Raw genomic sequence first — 20,328 nt, 5'->3', positions numbered from 1 at the left:
CATTTACCGTCGCCTAGCATCCAAGTCTTTAACCTAGCCAAGTCTCAATAAGAAAAAAAAAAGAAAGGAAGGAATGAAGCCACGAGTGAGCTTATCACCACCACGCTTGAGCGTCCTACCTGAAAAGGAGCTGTGCTGCGAGCTTGAAGCCGTATCTCGTCTTCTTTTCTTTAATGTTCATTTTCGGCCTTCGCCGCCCTTTCGACTGCTTTTTCCTTCGCGGCATTTTCAATGACTGCAACATGCGCCCTTGTCTGCATGGACCACGTGTCGTCGGGAATGTGAATCCTAAACCATGAACAAGGACCACATCTTCTAAATTAGGCTGAACACCGGGCTGTAAACTACATACGGTCGAACCAAACGGTGCCCGTTCTTTGCACAAAAATTGTTCGGCCCTAAGCGTGTATTTTAGACACCTCGCGGTAGCCGGTCTTTGCGACCGCACTCTATTACTAGCCCGCTAAATGCAGTCTGAAAACGAGAGCGTCTTTTCGCAAGAGCATTTGTGGAGGCGGAACAACATCGCTTTACGTCTGTGAAGTTATTCCAATGATCACTTTCAGTTTCGTTCTTCTATTTTAAAATCTTCATTTTCTGTTTTGTTGTGTTGTTTTCTTTCGTGGGGCTTCCGTAGACGAGATACCAGAAGAAGAAAAATCGAAAACGGTGGCATCTATTACTTTTTTTCTTGCGTGACAATCCTGATGCTGACGGAAGCGTGAAATAGGCCCACTTCGCATACTTCCTTTTCGGTGTACAAACCCTAGCAGGAGCTAGGGTGCGATGTTTAAGACCCTGCGTTCCTAGCAGCCTCTTCTTTGCTCAAGAGGCCGACATAACCTTGCTCGTGAATTTCTTATCACTTGCCTCGTGGTTGGCCGACGGTGTAAAATTGGTGGCGGACTCGTCAAGCGAACTGCTGGTGCTGGTTTTCTTTGTCAGTGAGCTCTGCCTTACTGCTTTTCACATAAATGTTCATGTCTGCTTCGGAAGTTTCCACTGGACTACAAAGATAATAAAAAAGAAGCCTGGACATGGTTTTGCTTTGTTTCCTTTGTTAAGGGCTTGGTACATGAGGTATTTTTGTGTACTTTGTTTGAAGCTGATAGTGGTGGCTCTCACTGGGAAAGCCGCGGCTCCAGAGGAACATCCAACAATGTCGATGGTGGCGGAACTTCCAGCTCTTCAAGCTGCACTTCATATCGTCAGCCTAGAACAACTTCGAAGATGGTTCATATTCAGTGACTCGTAGTAGCACTGCAGCGTTTAGTATCAGCCCTGCGGCATGGACCACATGAACAACTTTGTATTCCATACCTTGGCTATCCATATCTATCCTATTTGTATCCATCCTATCCTATTTGTATCCATACCTTGGCTGAGAAAGGACACCACGTGACATTTCAGTGACTTCCAAGTAACTGCGGCGTCATATGTAACGAGCACGCCGATAACGCTGCTCGGTCGGCTCTTCAAGGCAACAAAGAGGAGTTGATACCGTTATCAAAGAGAAATGCCGCTAGAAAACTTCGAATGCTCCCCCAGGATATGGGTGGAACACATGTGGAACACACCAAGTTTTGAATGCAACCAGCTGCACCACCTATATAGACTCTTCTCTCCGCCGACAGCCCAACCTGTGACCACTGCGGCCTTGAAGAATCAATTGTCCATATCTTGTGTGCCTGCCCGCAGTACAGTTCCCAGAGGGCATGCCTTCGCCACGAACTTGACCAACTGGATGACCAACCGCTATCCGAAAAAATAATTCTACAACATGGAAAGGACCTACCGTCACAGAAGAAGGCCGTGCAAGCGCTATTGCGCTTTTTACGATCTACCGGCCTGTGTGAACGACTTTAACTGGAACGCCTTTTGTGTGTGCGCCTCCCTGTGTGCGTGTCTTGTTTTTTCATTTTTTTTACCGTTTTCCTATGCCATCTTTCTAACCCCTATCCCCCATCCCCAGTGCAGGGTAGCAAACCGGAGACTCATATCTGGTTAACCTCCCTGCCTTTCCTTTTCATTCTCTCTCTCTCCGCCTTCGCATCCCAGATGGGCTCTACCAACGCGAAGCTACCATGCTTTGTCGAACATGGCTAGGAGTGGCCTTTATGAGGTATTTTGCTTTCCGAATCGGATGGGCCGACGACGCCTCGTATGATGAGTGTGGTGGCGAGGAGGCTCTTCAATGCCTTATCTCTAACTGTCCTTGCTACAATTTACACATACGATTACTCGCAATCGGGATAGCGCGCTTGAGCCAAGGACCTTTTACAGAGAAATGCATTTTAGAAAGCCGACGTTACAAGCCATTCTAGCGGAGGGTGACAAGGGCTCTGCTGCAGTTCTCAAAGACAACACATTCCAATAAAAAAAGGTCGTCATATTCACTAACTAAACACTAATACGTTACTTGTCCCAAAGATCACTACCTTCTTAGAAAGTACAGATAGTAAAATGGTGATTAATATTTTTCACTACCTGCTGCAGCTACAAAAAAAAAACATTAACTGAGTACTAACTGAATACTACCTCGCTAGGGCAGTTACTAATGAAACTGAAATATTATTACCAACAATATAATGGGGCCTATTAGATTTAGAAGTGCCACTTGCATTGTCATATGAAGTTCATAGCATAGGAAAAGTAAAAGAAAAATAAAAAAACTTATACGAAAAGAATAGAAACGCGACATTAAGGCGCACTGACTTGGGATAAGAATGTACTGTATCTCTCCAACAAGCAACTATAAGCAAGAATACACTTCCAGGGCGACAAAGATGTACTATGCGACACTCTGTCCAGAACAACTTCAAAAGTATTTATAGCTCTAGTTTGAGGGAGCATATGTTGCACCAGTGAGCACCTATGTATTTGGTTAAATAATCAAAGCTTTGTGCACACATTTATAAAGCCTACACTCTGCACATATGCATGCTACAACGTTGCACATAACTGTTAGTCCAACATATTGAACACCACTACATTTTATCTCAGTTTTTCATAAGACTGTCACAATCACAGCATAGTAGGCTACGGCCAGACGAGGTAGTAGTGGCTTAGTAGTTACTTAGTAAATACTATTAAGAAGCCTTTTGGCTAGTAAAGCCAGCACTTACTGGGTTTACTAGTCGCTGGCTAGTACAGAACTAGTCAGAAGGTAGTAAAATGCATAGTAAACTAATAAACGCATGCATTTACTAGCTATTTATTAACTATACCTTTAGGAGTGCTGACTTTAACAAGCCGCTGCAGCCTGAACTGAAGTTCTCGGCGCTACAAGTGCTACTGGGTTGTGCGGTAATTGCATGCGGTGACAATCACCGACTGTGACTGTGTATATGTTCTCCCTTTCTTTCTCTGTCTCTACTTTCAAGTCACTTTACCTCCTCCTCACCTCTCTCCCAGCGTAGGGTAGCAAACCGGATCTTTCCCTCTGGTTAACCTCCTTGCCTTATCCCTTTCTTCTGTTTCTCTCTCTCTCTCTTTTTGTGTAATCATGTCTTTTGTCCATGATAGAATTACGACGCACATAAAGTTTGCGCTGTAATATATTTTTTATCTTCTCTGCAATGGGGAGTAGCCGTTTACCACGTAAAGGCGAGAACCTCTCGAACATATTTGTGGTTAAAGGAAATGAAAAATAAAGGGTGGGGGACGGGGAGAATGATTACTAGAAAAGTGTGCAGTTGGTGACTGTACGATCTAGGAGGGAAGCTATTAACAAGAAAAAGAGAGATAGAGAGGAAAGGCGGGGGCGTTATATGTATATATAAGGCCGGACCCCAGCAGAAACGTAGGAAACGCAGCATCGATTTCTTTTCGTAGGCGCGTGTTCATCATACAAGTGAATATACATACACACATATATATATATATATATATATATATATATATATATATATATATATATATATATATATATATATATATATATATATATATATATATATATATATATATATATATATATATATATATATATATATATATATATATATATATACCTGATATGATTATGAGTCTGACGCTGCAGTGGGAGACTCCGCATTATTGCCCCCACCGAAACGCCGCCACCACAGCCGGCTATCGAGTCGCGAAGCTCGGTGAATGCGTCTGGGGTCCGCTATGACTAGCCATGGAAGTTCCTACTAACACGCTACTACGAGGTAGGAATGTGTAGCGCTTCTTACCGCGTCATTACGCCCAAAAGCTAAAGCTTTCATATAGAGCAGCAGAAAGATGATCGTCGACTGGTCAGTAAGTGATGAGCTGTCGGAGTGGCACTAAAATATTAACATTGTCTTGTGTGAAGAAAGTGTCCCACTATGTCTCACCGACATTATAATCTTGTAATATGTCCTAGAGTACTTGACGATTAGTTGCTGTAATATTCAGTAGAGCTCTGCTAGAAGAAGATCTTGGATTGTAGCGCGAAGTGACATGGACAGAGACAAGAAGCAGAGAGAACATTTGTACTAACTGAAGACAAGGACTTCTGCCCGGTTCTCACCGCATGTAACAGGAACTGGCTAAAATGTTTGCGCGCGGCACGCGAGACCATTTTTTCATGGAAATCGTGTTACCGATCACGGAACAATGTTTTATGGTCATCGACAATGGCCTTTCATAGTTCATCAATGAAAGCCATTGCTGACACCACAAATTCAGCTCATTATTCCTCGCCCAAAAGCAGCCAGAAGAAGTGCGTACGCTTTGATTAATTTTGGACGTATCCGTTGCGCGCGTTTTCGGGGCGACGTTTCGCAGCTTTATGGGTAATTACGTTCCAGTTCCAGAAAAAAAAAGAAATGCTGCACACTCCGAGCTCATCATGTATGTTTCAACCGCCGTTCTGAAAGAAATACATGTTGGCGGGGGGGACTGCCTTATGCGAGATGTACTGTCGCAGCACGTGCCAGACGATTCTAAACTTTTCAGACATCACTGCGAAGTAATGAAACATAAGATAACAGAAGATTACAGAAATCAACTCATAAATTCAATTACGACATAAGCACGACAGTCTCACTCTTTGACTTCGGCCTTTCACAATTCTTCATAGTTGTCGTTACACAACGCATATCATGCATGCAATCTATGAGTCTTCAAAGAAGAATAAAGTGCGGAAAATAAGATATGTGCCGCATAAGCAGAAAACTTTGTGGAAACGACATCATCGGGGTGTCCAGCATGGGCACTGTGGAGCCGACTGACAGGGCTGCCCGTCGTGTTAGATCGATCGGTGAAGCGACGGCCCGCTAGATGGATGGATGGATGGATGGCCTAGATGGATCGGTTACTGCGCACATTATTGGCTTCCCCGCCAACATCGCCAACGCCGCCTTTCTTATGCAGCCAACGTATCTGCTGCGGGAGTTTTCGAGGTCCTCGTTAAATGTGACCTCGAGACTTCGGTGGACTGGGCCTGGCCGTCCGGATCTGTCTCAGTCGCGCACCGCCTCCTGGTGCTGCTAATGTGTTATGCGTAGGAAACGAGGCTCGAGTGAATTACTGATTTTTCATGCTGGGCTCAGGTATTTGAGTGCGCTGAGGCGAGGAAACGTACAGTGAGAAGGCGTAGTGGTCGGTTACTAGCCTAAAACGCGCTTCTTATTTTTCGCATAATCACTCACACGATGGTGAATGGTAGGGTTTCTTCATCAAAAAGCTTATTTCTTCTCAGGTAACACTTTAATCAAAGGTTTGTGTTGCGGTCTTTCAAGTTACTTCGTTTCTTCAACTTCAAAATTCAAATTTCTTCAAAATTCAAACCAAAAATTAGAAGCCCTAAAGTAGCAGATCCTTGCGTGTCGTTGAATATGCTACATATTGCTACAAATAAAAAAATAAACAATCCTTGTAAGCAAGCTTCTTTACTCTATTGCACAAATGCATATATAACACTTGCCCATATGAGCGACGAGTTATGGTGCCTGTTTGGCAAGAATCACGCGGAAGTCGCTTTGTACTAGCACACAGAAGTATGAAAAACGCTAGCACTACGTAAGACGAACGACCTCTTCACTGTTGTTTTGGTGCCACGAAATGGTGGCAGTGGAAGTTTAACTGAAACCGCGATGCCGGAGGTAGTAAAAACATTAGCGCTTTTCGCTAATGTGTTGCCAACAACTTTTTCTTTGACAAAAAAGTTTCATACTCTAAAGAATACGATGGTTTGGAAGCCCTCTTGTAGGTAATTGCGCTTGCAAAAGGATTTCGAAACTGCTCTTTTTGAAGCCGCAAAAACTATATTTGTTCTGTTGCATTTTGACACATGTTGTAGAGTGTATTAAAGATAGCCTCATATCCCAGCTCGAATAGATTATAACTAAAATTTAGATTATGACGGTGATTGTTCTCATTGCCAAGTTCTTGTTAAACCCAATGCTCAAGTTCTTTAACACCTACAGTTATTTACCTGATTTGCAGGATGAGTGCCATGAAAAACTCTGCGAGGACAACTGTCTCATACACATCGAACTGTCTCACGCACACTTTAGTTTTGCATTTCCTGAGGAGAATATTCCTTAACCCACTCGACACGCTACTGACCAAACGTAATTCGGTTGTCCCCACTTTTTTTTCACCTTTACGTTACCAGCGTAAGCCTGAAAGCCATAGTTGGATGTGTTTTCATGAATTGCGTACTTTGTGGTAGGGGGCGAAGCACAAAATTGATTGTGTATTCAATTTTGCGTGTTCGTTAGACAACTTCACAAGGTGAAATTTCGCTTACTGGTATAATAAAGTTTGACCTCTGGACCTGCTTGTGCGGCCTTTCTGTTTTATGACTTAGAGCTATTTGATGAAAGTGTGCCAAAGACATTAAAGTGGGTAGCACTGCTGGATCGGTGACTGATTAAATTAGTGCTTCGAGAAAGACAAAAGTACGGTATCTCGTTCTGCGACACATTCAGTGACTCATGATGATGTGACGGAGCCGCTAAAAGGAAAAGAAAGAAAAGAAAAAGATAAAAAAATATATATAGTGGTATGCTTCAAAACAACACAGGGCCTGAGAGAAACCGCGTAGTAATGAGCTCCGGAACGATATAAACCACCCGTGTTGTTTAGCCTGCCCCTAAATACATGCACACGAACGTTTTTACATTCACATCAGAAGGCGGCCGTGGCGGTCATGTATCGCCCCAACAACCTCGTGCCACACAGCAGAACTCTACAGCCACCAAAGCCGCCTTGGTCGTTCACGCACACACACACACAAAAATAAAACATAAGGCTCAGCGTTGATTTCATGCTAGGAGCAGTGACGCTGGCATGTCACGTTCGAAAGTCAGCGGCGGAAAGTATACTCCATTGCGTCGAAAATAGCTGAGCATTTGCCCGCATGTGGGGAACCGCACTTTCGGTGGCTTCCTAATACATGTGGCTGCATTCCAGCATGGACGCTCGGGCAGCAGCAGGCAAGCGCAGCACTGCCTGTATGGCTCAATGAAGACGTCGGCCGCCGGCACTGGTCATCAAATATTCACAACACTGCTTGTGCATTGCGGGACAACGTATCTCTGTTTTTGTTTTTGCCACGAGTTCTTTCTGTCGGCCTCATTTCTCCGCCGTGCTACCGTCTGCCGTGACTGTTGCGCGTATCCGTACCCGCGACGAGGTCATTTCTTTATATTGCTGATTCGCCACTTCCGCACTTTTGCTCTCCGTCGCTGCAGCTATTGCATTGGCCATCTCCGGGCAGTACTTATCGTGGCCCCTGGGTAGGATATCATCTCGTAGCACGGTGTATCAGTCAGTGTGTGCTGCCCAACACGCAACGAAGAATATTTGAAGGGGCCCTTGTGTTTGCACTCACTGTAATATGGGCCTGCGCTGAATTGAGATATTGCCTTCCGCATTTAACAAAAGCGGGCAAGTTCAGGGAATCGACTTACGCGGAGCACGCATGGAGGCAACCGCTAACAAAGCCGAACGAGCTTCTAAGGAAGTCGGAAGGCCCCGTGGTAACAGTTGCGGTTGTGACTTGGTTGGTCAAGTTGGTTCCCAGTCACTTGTCCGTGAAATTGGGTTAAGCCCTTTCATTCTTTTTGAGTGAGATAGTAACAGAATAAACATCGCGAACATATTTTCTCTTACTGTGGGCTGTGGCACGATAAAATGGCATTCTTAGACAACATAACATTTTCGTCAGATAACTATTCAAGAAGTCCTTTTTGCTAAAGCTCGATATGAATGATGTACACTTACTTACCTATGACTGTCGCAATACCTATCTCTTTACCTTGGATTCACGAGCGCCAGCTCTTATCTGTTGCTGTATCTTAACCCAGAATGCTGGCAGCTACCCTCTTGAGTTTCTTGTGCCCTTTATTGGGCCCTCCGCACCGGCCGTGGTTGCTTAGTGGCTATGGTGTTGGGCTGCTAAGTGCGAGGCCGCGAGGTCGAATCCCGGCCATGGCCGCCACATTTCGATGGGGGCGAAAACATCCATGTATTTAGATTTTGGTACACGTTAAAGAACTCCAGGTGGTCCAAACTTCCGGAGTCCCTCACTATGGCGTACCTCACAATCAGACCGTGGTTTCGGCACCTAAAACCACATAACTTAAGTTCTATTCTGCCCTTCACTTGCGTGCGAAGAGCTCACTACGGCTTTCCTCCCTCTCTCATTCTTATAGTTCTGTTCCCTCTTTCCCGTCCTCCAGAGCAGGATAGGACAACCAGACGCATTTCTGGCTAACGTTCCTGCCTTCTCTTCTTATTTTCTCATCCTCCTTATTCTGTCCTTAATCCTATGACTCATTATTGACATGCTGTTTTATTTCGTCCTTTATTTATAAACAAATAAACGATATAGGAGACATTTCCTCTGGTGAAGAGATATCTAAATATCGCTGGAACGGTTTCATTTTGTCTATTGTAGGCAGTTATTAAAGTTTCCCCTGCCACTACATATCCGCATTTAGTCTAACTCCTCTGATGTACCCCTCCCAGTAGCATTCAAAAGTTTTCCATGAGAGTGCGGATGTAATTTCAGAATTCGGAGCAATCTGCGTTCTGAAAGGACAGTGGTTATTCCACTCCATCACGGCAAAAATCTAGCAGCTGCTGATATAAAAAGTAGACGATCGTGCGAGATGTTCTTATTGGCCTACGTTTCAGAGCATCTTTCGGAATTACACTTTCACATTCAATTTGTCGTGGCTCCAACTTCAATCGTGTCTAATCTTCAGCCTAGCGTGGCACTCACCGCCATTCGTCATTACTTTCTGAAAAGCGCGCCTTCTGAGATCCTCCCGCACTTTGCCTGCATTACAAAATAACACCGCGGGCACTCCTTTGTTCTCTAGCACATGGGGGTTATTGCGAACTTTACTTTGCCGCTAGAATATCATTTTTACAATACTTCAATCGTTAAGACGAAACTTCACCAGAGGGAGATGTGTCCCTTCCTACCGAACGCGTATATACCCACTCACGCAAATATAGCTTTGCGGGGGAAGAACAGAATTCAATTCGGTCCCCGCTTTTTTCTAATTGCCCAGCGACATCATATCAAAGCAAGGAGAAGGAGGGGGGCGCTAGAATGCCGACCAAAACGTTTTCCTGGAGCAAGAAGAACCTGAAATATTTCTCGCGAGGTCTGCGGGGTACGAGGAACATTCCTTATTATGTTTCGGAGGACACGAATCATCTTCAGCCGTTGTTTTTCTCGTCAAGCGCGCGTATAAGCAGTCACCACCATTGTCATAAGAGGTGTTGTTTGTACCCAGCCAGCAAACAACGGATTTAAACTTTTGAGTTTTCTCTTGAAAAATAAAGGGTGGACTTACCCCTTCAACCTATATGTGTCTCAGAATACAAACATACGAACTAGCGCAGTAACAAGGGAACAAATTAAAGATTGGACGATTTTCTTCTCTTATGACGAGTGTGCCTGAAACTAGCGCGCGGATTTCTCGTTCTCGCCTCGGTTAGGTTTCGCCACTGTGCTTTCCAGAACTTTTTAGGCAACGTTACCTGCAGCACTCAACTTCTCTAAGAGGGCGAGGCTGTGTGCTGTACCTTACTTTTCGCAAAGGTTTGCCACGATGCGTGATGCGGAAATGACAATATATAAAAGCGTGGAGGCTCTCTTTACGCAGACACTGCGAAATCTAATTATGAAATGCGTTAGCCTTTAGCCATCTACTTTAGGTCTATCCTGGGCCAAAGCCGACCTGATAAAACGCCCTCAGGGCTGTTAAGTTTCAACTAACCAGCCTGACAAGTGTGAGTGTCCTACTTAACAACAATCCGTGCGTATTTGATTCGAAACATGATATGTACACTTGCACAGATGCCTCAGTTTTACTCGCCTTCTGCAGTGATTACAGTGCACGACTACAATTCAATTTTCTGACCTTGACAACAGCAAAGGTAAGTATATATATATATATATATATATATATATATATATATATATATATATATATATATATATATATATATATATATATATATATATATATATATATATATATATATATATATATATATATATATATATATATATATATATATATACACATTCCACGACCGGAATTTATCGGCCATCTGGAAACACATTTGTGCTCTGCACTCTCGAATATGAAGACGCCCACGCCAAGGCCGAAAACAAGGTGCAAGAAATAAAAAGAATATAGGCACAAAATGGAATGAGTAGAGAAGGAATGATGAGTGCCATAAAATCTCGGCGCCGATAGCGGGTAATGTGGTTTCTACCGCTCACATTCGCCGTCCAGTTGCGCTCGAGGTGAAGGCGTAATGGCAGAATAAGAAATAACGGCGTTGAAAAGGGAAAAAAGAGGGAAAAAAGAGTAACTAAATAAATAACCCATATGGAACACAGTCATGGAACTTTAAGTGCTTCCTCAATATTCACGGGTTGCTACGACGAGCGAATAAGGACCGTTATGGAGCAAGGCAATATCTACAGGTAACCGTTACCGAAACGAAAAAGAAAAGGAACACGAAAGCTGGCGTATCGACAGCAGCGGAGCTGGATCGTCAATTCCAGTTATGTATTCCCGACAATCTCCGCCAGGCATCCTCGTGTTATGAGAGCAACGCACCATCCTGCTCTCTCCTATTACACCGCGTTACTCCGGTGCGCCGATTTTACTCACGTTACGCTAAAGGTTATCTGAATACATCAGATATATATATATATGTGTGTGTGTGCAGGAAAGGTAGGCTGCTATAAGAACTGTAGGTTTAAGCAAAGCACGTTCTCAGCGTTTGGTGATGCATTGAAATTCGAGGACTGTATATATGCTTCCCCCTTTAAAAATGGCGAAAGTGTCGAATGTCAATAAACAAGGGCGCATCACTGAATGCAAAGAGACAGGCACAAACCATAAACCTTGGCGACGAAGGTTTGTGAGTGGCGGTGCTGGCTAACACTTCCAAGGTTAGTTCTAGTAGTAAAAAGGTAAATACCCAAGAAAGTGGGTATTTATGCTCAATTGGTTGGAGCATCGCACGCGTAATTCGAAGACGTGGGATTGTTCCCCACTTACGGCAAGTTGTTTTTTCATCCACTTTCATTACCATTAACTTATCATTTCTTTTTTCAGCTAGTAAGTACAAGTAATTTACCCTATCTTGTCCTTGGTGTCTTTGTTTGTTGGCGTCTTATGATTAAAAAAAAGGAGAGCCCCTTGCTTAAGCCCATTTCTTCTCGTTGTCTAGTACGACTGTATTGCTCATTTTGACGCGAAAAAAAAAATACTTTTTTTATCATCGCTGTGAAACGTGCTATTTTCCACACAGTGTCTCTTTCCCAAATGCAACTACGCCAGGCTAATTATCAAGTGCGCAACGATTCCAAGGCGCTGGTGGTGCGCGAGTTCTAAGTTATTCTCCGTAGGGTGGCAAACTTAAGCTAACCGGCTTTTATAAGGCGCACGAAAATAGCCCCACAGAATGTTGGTTTGTACACGACCTTATCCTCGTGAGTCTAAAGCCTCTACTGCCCTCCAACAAGTCTGTAACTTCCTCCACACGCCGACGTAGGAAGGCCCGTAGGATTGTGGTACAAGGTACCAAGTGAGTGTCGTGATATACCGCCACGTCTTTCTCTGATAGGACTCAACTAGTGATTGCAAATGGGTAAAACATGTATATCGAGATTAAGAAAACGTAAGAGCTTTCATCGCGATTGGGCGCGCGGCGCGTTGTGTACCCGTTGAACTTCGTTCTCACCGTTAGCTTTTCTTCTACGTGTTGTGACGCGGCTTCAGATTCTGCCAGACTTCCTAAGCAGCACTGGAGCGGAGCAATCGCCAGCGGCTTCAGCAAGACTAGCTCCTCCTGCAGCGAGCAATAACCGTTGTCTTCCTGCCGCTCCTTGTGCGTGGCTGCTGCGTCACACGTAAAGGGGTGATATCACTACACGAAAACGAAGCGACAGGAAATGCGCAATCGTAGCATCAAATAAAGAAATATTAAAGGGAAGGAAAACAACTGTATCACTGCGCCTATGCCAGGTGTTTACGGCGCCGTGCTGCTCCGCGCAGGCTCGGGGCTTATTGTTGTCTATCTCTGCGCTACGGAAGAGTAAACAAACACAGACTTGTTGCGCATAGAAAGAAAAAGGGAGTAGATTTCAGCGAAGCAAAGCAGGCGGTGTCTGGATTACGTTGCTGCTCTCTCTCCTAGTGGCGCTCCCGAGTCGTCGAAGACGCTAGGCTTCGGCGTCTTCGGAGACTTTCTGTGTTTGACTTGCAAAAAACCTCGACATACCCCAGAGCCCTACGCCGACGCCAGACAACCCGTGGTGATATCAGAGTCTCAGGCAACATACGCGCTCCGCTTGGCTGGAGTCAGGCGCCAGTCGCGCTTGCTCGTCGGATGCTAGCTCTGTTGTATTTGCATATGCGGGAGTGCTGCAGCTGTAGGGAAAGGTGCAGCTTGGCTGTGTGAGATCACATCGGGTTGTGCGCCAGAAATCTGTGTTTTCTTTTTTTAATTCGTCCCTTGTTCGTTCCTTTGCGGCTCTATTTATTTGCACCTTGCAATCAACGCGCCACGAGTTAGAGAAAGAGATAAGCAGCAAACGCTGTGTCATGTTCAAAAGAGGCTTCATACATTCTGTGGAATGAGCTAAAGTAGAGAAAAATATCCGAATTGTCAGCTTCCTTTTACGGACCTTATATGCAAGGACATTAAATACCGAAATTTTCTTGTGGTTGTAATAATTTAAGTTTCCCTCATTGCAGCCTCAGAGTCAGTATTACTTATTTTCTATCATTTGTCGGTTGTACAAGTAAAAAGCGCAGCCTCGTTCATAACTATGACGCTAACGCCCAGAGACAAAGCCTGAAAGAACGTAAATGCATAACGGTGGCGCCGCCGCTCGCCTTTTTTGTTACTATAACTTCTTACATTGACTAGCTTATTATAGATCTTAACATTTATCAACGTGACTAATTTTCAGTTTTATTCAGCTCCCATTAGGATACCGTTTTTAATGAGTTCGCTCAAACAGCCTTTTTCAACAAAAACAAACTATAAAAACTAAATTAAATTATCAAAATGCAAGCAAGAAGTGAAAGCGACGTCTTCCACAGAAATCCTCGGAAACTCGCAGTAGCAGAGGCCCTAACGCCAACGAGAACATCATAATGAAAGCATTTACCTTTGGTCCCTCCCAAATACGTATACATACATAAAACCGCCCATACTTTCTAACCTCGGACTGGACCTTTGAAGGTGGTCATAGAAATTGCGGCTGGTGCGTTTGCAATATAAATGAGTCAACCATCATCGTTTAAGTTTCTCAAGGCCCCATGGTAGTCTGTCTGGCTGTCTGGTCAACGCTGTCCCATGCACAGGCTAAAGATCAAAGAGCTTATGCGCAGCCAGTCGATGGCGACATATTTTCGTTCACATCACCCGCATTGAGCAAATGCGTACTGTCCTCTCTATACCGCCGCCGTGGTGCCGCTTTAATATTTTATTTCCGTCATCGAAGCAAAGGCCATCCATTTGAAGTAAGACTGAAAGTGCCAGGCATTTATATTAATTGAGAAAACCGTTTGCACGCTCCTATTACCTTTATAAATTCTAGGATATAACGTGGTGAAAGCGCACCGTGGATTTTGAGGGGTGCCGTAGTCAAGGGCTGCGTAATAATTCTGACCGCCTGGAGTTATACAGGGTGTTTCACTTAGCTTGGGCCAAATGAAAATATGCAAATGCTACGTAGCCAGACCGAACCAACGTAATATTGTTTGCCGTCGCTTGTAGATACTCAGATTATTTTGCATTACGACTAATTTCACATAATTATTGTTAATTAATTCATAAACCTCAACTATTGTAAGTAGAGGAAGAAGTATTAGCGAGAAAATTGTAGAGCAACATGAAAAACTTCGAACAGCTTTCTGTTACTCGAGGCATGCTGCATAAAATCACCGCGTGACTGACAGCTCGAGGCACTTTGCGTGTATTCACGGCCGGCTTCTTTGACGCGCGGAAAAACACTTTTATGTAGCACGCATTGAGCAACAGAAAGCTGCATCGAGAGCTTTTCATGTTGCTTTACAATTCTCTCATTGACACTTCTTCATCTACGCAGAATAATTAAGAAGTTTATTAATTAATTAGGCATAATTATCTAGTTAGGCGGAATGCAAAAAGAAAGATGGTCTGAGTATGTACAAGCGACGGGAAACAACATTACCTTGGTTCGGTCCAGTTACGTGGCATTTGCATATCTTTATTTGCCTCAAGTTAAGTGAAACGCCCTGTATAAAGGTGCAAGTGAATGCAAGTTCGCGAGATTTGTTGCATTTTGCCGCGATCAAAGTAACACTGCGGACGGAAATCAAACCGGCGGCCTGGTGCTCCATAGCAACATGCCACATTCACTGAACCAATACGGCGGGTTCACAGAGACGGTGATGACGGGATTTTGCTTTAGACCATGTCATCGTGATTCAAACTCCGCACGTTTGTATATCTTCCCATATTCGTCTACCTTTGGGGTCTCTGTAGGTATATGCAAATCCTTGAGCTTACTCTACATACTGACCCATGCGTCCCTATGCGCGCAGGTAACAGTATAACCAGGGACACAGCACCCGACCTCACGATAAGCCATATGGCGGGAACAGTAACGTGGAAAAGCACAGGACAAAATCTAGGCAGCGATCACTTTATTATTTCGCTCACGCTAGGAAAAGGCGTGAAGACTCGCCTCATCAAACAACCGAAATTAACGGAGTGGGATAAATTCAGATATATACTAAGGAGGCCTTTTTGCCGGACGATATCTACAATATCAACGAGTGGACACACCTCCTTAAAACGCACATATGGGAAGCAACTACAACTGTAGAGGATGAGGAAGCACCCCCAGCGCTAGACAGCAAACCGCTGAACATGTGGAGCAGAAAGAATAACCCGGAGAAAAGACTCAAAGCCCAAAGATGGAACAGGAATATCCGGCACGAACTAGCCAAACTCAACAAAGAAATAGAAACATATGCGATTAAGCTCAACGAGCAGAATTGGTACAGCAAGTGCGATGAGATGGAAGCCAATATGGGCTTCTCCAAAACCTGGAGCCTTCTCAGACATCTAATCGACCCTAGTAAACCAAAAATGCAAGCTAGTACAAACCAGGTGAGAGCGAGGCATGGCTTTGTTGGCGCAGATGACGAGCTCATTAGCGAGCTCCAAGAGACATATCTTGGAAAAGCAGAGAGCGAGGTGTTTAGGGACTACGAGGTACCTCCCAACCCAGATCTCGATGCCCCCATCACCATGACAGAGGTTAGAGCAGAGATTAATAACCTCAGAAAGAGATCGGCCCCCGGTCCGGACGGGATAACGAACACAGCTCTCAGGAAGCTAGACGATGAGTCCATCATTGCATTAACCAAATTCATGAACCAGGTGTGGGGGAAAGGAGAACTCCCAAAAACATGGAAACAGCCGGACGTAGTCTTTATTCCCAAGCCAGGCAAAGTACCTGGCTTGAACAACATGCGACCAATTTCCCTCACCACGTGTGTAGTGAAATTGATGGAGCATGTTGTTCAAATGAGACTGACCAGGTACATGGAGGAGAATAAACTCTGGCCGCATGAAATGGCTGAATTCAGGCCAAGGCTCAGTACACAAGATGTCATGCTCAGATTTAAGCATGATATCCTAGACCGATACAACTCAACTGACACCAGGGCGATCCTAGGCCTCGACCTCACCAAGGCATTTGACAACGTTAGCCATAAGGCTATCTTGGTAGGCCTCGAAGAGGTAGGTGTGGGACACAGGGTGTATGCATACGTCAAAGACTTTCTGTCACAGAGGGAGGTGAACATAAAATTTATGGATGTAAAATCCCCTCACATCACACTTGGGAGCAAGGGGACCCCGCAAGGGTCGGTGCTATCACCATTCCTATTCAACATAGCGATGAGGGGTCTCCCGGCGGAACTCAATAAGATTAAATTGATTAAATTTAGCATGTACGCGGATGATATCAACATCTGGGTTAACACTGGGAGTGACGCATCCATCGAACTTAAACTACAGGTAGCGGCGAATATGGTGGAAGAGTATGCGGCCACCAGAGACTTGGCGTGCTCGCCACAGAAATCGGAGCTGTTAATCATTGACCCTAAACATCAAATGGGACACGCTGGGAGAAGCAGACTATTAATGTTTTGGTAAACGGAAATGAGGATTCCCAAGGTGGAGAAAATAAGAATTCTGGGCATGTATATCCACAGAAATGGACGCAACCTCACGACAATGAAGAAGCTAGAAGGATATGCAGCGCAGGTCATGGGGATCTTTAGTAGAATTTCACTCAAAGGCAGGGGCCTCAAAGAGAACAGCCTCCTCAGACTCATGCAAGCCTAATTACCAGCCGAATAGCGTACGCCACACCATATCTTGTGTTTAAACGAGAAGAAAAGAAGAAAATAGATGCGATCATTAGGAGGAGCGTTAAGAGAGCCCTAGGGCTCTCAGGCTCGAGCTCGACAGACCTCCTCCTCAAAACGGGCATTCAGAACACGCTAGTTGAGCTCACTGGGGCAGTACGAGTGTCTGAGTTGGATAGATTAGGTCAGTCTAAAACAGGGAGAAAAGTCGTGGAATGGGTAGGAATCCAATGCGACAGGGGTGCCCCGACTGACAAGAAGGACGTTCCGTTGGACGTGCGTAAACGATTCCGAATCGCCCTTCTACCTAAAAATATGCATCCTATCTACAACAAAGAGAGGAGAGCTCACAGCGCTAAAAACACGCCGGCGCATAAATTGGCTTACGTGGACGCCGCTTGCGGCAGAGACGGGGCTGTGGTATCGACGGTGGATGGTGGCGACGGGTGCGTTAAGATAGCGTGCTCCACATGCACGAGGGATACCTGTACAACCGAGGAGGTTGCAGTAGCGCTCGCTTGTGCGGGTACAAAAGCGGGAGTAATATTATGCGATAACAAATTAGCCATCTGAAATTTTAACAAAGGGAGAATCTCGGAAGAGGCCCTCCTAATTCTACTCAAAAATCCTCCCAGGAGGGACAGAACCTTTATTTGGGTTCCGGCCCATGAAGATGTCCGGGAAACGAAGCCGCTCACGAGCTCGCCCAAGCACTCTACCACCGGGCAACTCTAGAGCAGCCAGTTCCAGGGATCAAAGATAGCATCATCACGTACATGTAAATTGTAGATCATTACAAAGCCGAAAGAAGGATCTTTCCGCCTCCAATCGGTCTCTCTCTCTGGAGGATGCTCGCATTTGGCGGCGCCTCCAGGGAAACAATTATACACCACCACATTCGATCTACTTAACACAGAAGAGGGACTATAACGACGCTCTCTGCAAAATTTGCAAGCAAAAAGGTACGCTAGACCATATAATATGGGAGTGTGCTGGCTCCCCAGGGGCTAAGGAAAACATTGACAGTAGAGATGCCTGGGAGGCCTTGCTCCAGAGCGAAGCTGAAGACGACCAGCCTCGAGCAATCCGCCTGGTCGTTGAGGCCGTGAAGACTCACCTTCCTCAACGCGAGGGGACTGCTTCGTCCTCCCCCCCGCCCCCTACCTACGTGTAAGTTAAGAGGCGGTCACACCAGCTCGGTGGAATAATAAAGTTTTCAATCAATCAATCAATCAACCAATCAATAAATAAATAAATAAATAAATAAATAAATAAATAAATAAATCAATCAATCAATCAATCAATCAATCAATCAATCAATCAAACTCCGCACGTTCGTTTTAAAGGAGACGTATGTAAATGCCTTGCGATGCATGTTCTAACATACAAGATAATTTTTCAAGAAACGAAAAAAAGAAAGAAAAGAAACGTTCCTTACCCCGTCAAATGCAATTTCGCGAGGCATGTATGTCTGGTTACATACTGTAAATTAAGAGAGAAAATGCATTATAAAATAGTTGTTGCGGCATGATGGATTCCGCTGCTAAATAGCCCGGGGGGCGATAGCTATAGACATAAAAGATACGTTAAATAGAAGTACGGGACACAACAAAACCATTCTGGTCATTTAAGCAATTTCGATAGTGCAGACGTTTCAGTCATCTGTTTTTGTCCACCTCGCTTTATTAAAAAGATAAAAAAAAAGAAAAAGTGACAGCGGTCTGCTGCAATCTGAGCATCAAACACGCCTTTTCGTGGCGTTATTACCCGTTTTGCGGACAGTAAAGAGGACGACATAATATAACTAGAACTTAATTCAGTAATAATAATAGTGACAACTAATCATAGCTACATGTGGCATCCATTTCATTTTCCTAATGACAAACAAGTCTGTGATGAGAAAGAGAACAATCCTATAAGACCTAAACACTTGAGTTGTGAATGCGGAAGCACTGATGTCCAATTGAACGCCGCTGAACTGTCCTTCGAGTTAAGATCTCCTGCCGGAAAAGCTAGCCTTTTGAGACACTTGATGCGTTTTGATTTGGTCTTACCGAGGCGCACGTGGAAAGCTGGCGGGAGCTTGCACGGCCTAGGAACGCGCTGCTAACAGAGGCTTCCGAGAGCGAGGGTGACGGCGCGTCGCGGCGATGCCCTCTGCGCTCTCGCAACACCTGGCGCGCTGGTTTCGCCCGCCCTGCTCCGTCGAGGAGGTAGAGGCGGGCTCGTGGCGTGGCGTCGCAACCGCTGGGAATTTAGGCTGCTACCGGACGCCGGCTTTTTCGCTCAGTATGAGCCATTTGACGCTTTCGTCGAAAAATACATAATCGGCATTCAAATTATCTGAATTTTTTTTTTTCAGCCACACCCTTTCCTTCGCCCCACTCCGCCGAACAAGCTGCCGCCATTGTTGGCTACACCCCTGCAGTGTGCATGCGTGCGTGCGTGCGTGTGCGTGTGTGAGACACCTGTCGCAATTTTTGTGACGCACGCGTGCATGCACGCACGAATATACAGAAAGTAAAGGCGCACTTAAACATACACACACGCTGGCCCATTAAATATAACTGCTCGAGTGTAGCAGACATTCCCCTAGGAGGCTTTCAACAAGCTCCGCAAAGCAGACACTTGAACTGGATATATTCGTGGCTCTAAATGTTAACATACAATACGTCTTGCCATCGTCTCTGGAAAAGTCATCGCCAGAAAGCATTTGCTCATGAGCATTCGGCTTCCTTATGCTTTTCCGCTTCGTTTGTCTTTGGTCGCTTCGATCAAATGCAAGCTGCTATACACAACTCCCCATGATCTGTCACATTAACTAAAAACGAACATAAAAGACCTTCATCTTTTTCCTCCTCTATCAAGATTGCGCCTCAGCCCGTGTCTTGCTGGTAACTACGCCTAATATCGAGCTCCTCTATTCACGTACTTGATTCTTCGTTGGTATTCTTGCACAAAGGAGTACACTTAGCGCTCCTAGACCGTTGCGTCGTGCTAAGACAAAGCTTTACCACGATTGAACGCGCTCAGAAAAACGTGATGGTAGCTGTCCGATAAACAATTACTTCTTTCTTCCTCGTTTTAGATTTTTTCTGTTTCATTACTTTCTCGCTACGGCACTGCTCTATAACCGTCCTTAGCGCTTTTAGACTACAAGACGAAAACAGGGAACAACATGTGACCGCCCTCCGTACAACTTCTCTTCTCACTCGAAACATCAGGCTTAGAAGGCGACGGAGAGAAATACAATGAGGGGTGAGGAGGTGGAGATTGTATGCGATAAGAAGAGGAGATGCGATGCCTAAAGTTCGCTTGAATGACGTCCCCGGGAGCCGGCGGCTGAAGCAGCATTCGCCAGCAGCCGAGTAGCAGCGCTCCCGCCCGCACTAGCGCCCCCCTTTTTTGAGGC

General features: G+C 45.0%; 1 protein-coding gene and 1 long non-coding RNA gene across 11 annotated transcripts in view; one reads left to right on the top strand and one right to left on the bottom strand.

The window, feature by feature from the left end:
- Positions 1 to 20,328, top strand: part of LOC135909244 (igLON family member 5-like) — a 351,641-nt gene that overhangs the window by 245,349 nt on the left and 85,964 nt on the right. The window contains exon 1 of one of the 3 annotated variants that reach the window (XM_070531658.1): positions 2,079 to 2,178. The exons of the other annotated variants lie outside the window; for them this stretch is intronic. Within the exon in view, the coding sequence (XP_070387759.1) occupies positions 2,085 to 2,178 (94 nt within the window). The 5' untranslated portion in view covers positions 2,079 to 2,084. Of the gene's footprint in view, positions 1 to 2,078; positions 2,179 to 20,328 lie in introns of those variants that run through there. 3 annotated transcript variants of the gene reach the window in all.
- Positions 1 to 20,328, bottom strand: part of LOC135909252 (uncharacterized) — a 119,085-nt gene that overhangs the window by 51,446 nt on the left and 47,311 nt on the right. For 6 of the 8 annotated variants that reach the window (XR_010566662.1, XR_010566664.1, XR_010566660.1 and 3 more), the window contains 2 exons: positions 18,355 to 18,398; positions 12,223 to 12,380 (listed from right to left, as the gene is read on the bottom strand). This is a non-coding gene — a long non-coding RNA (uncharacterized lncRNA). The remainder of the gene's footprint in view (positions 1 to 12,222; positions 12,381 to 18,354; positions 18,399 to 20,328) is intronic. The other 2 variants (XR_010566665.1, XR_011511308.1) reach the window with 2 other exon arrangements.

This window comes from Dermacentor albipictus, chromosome 1 (genome assembly GCF_038994185.2).
Source record: "Dermacentor albipictus isolate Rhodes 1998 colony chromosome 1, USDA_Dalb.pri_finalv2, whole genome shotgun sequence".
Classification (NCBI taxonomy): Eukaryota; Metazoa; Arthropoda; class Arachnida; order Ixodida; family Ixodidae; genus Dermacentor; species Dermacentor albipictus.
This window is presented reverse-complemented; position numbering and strand designations above follow the sequence as displayed.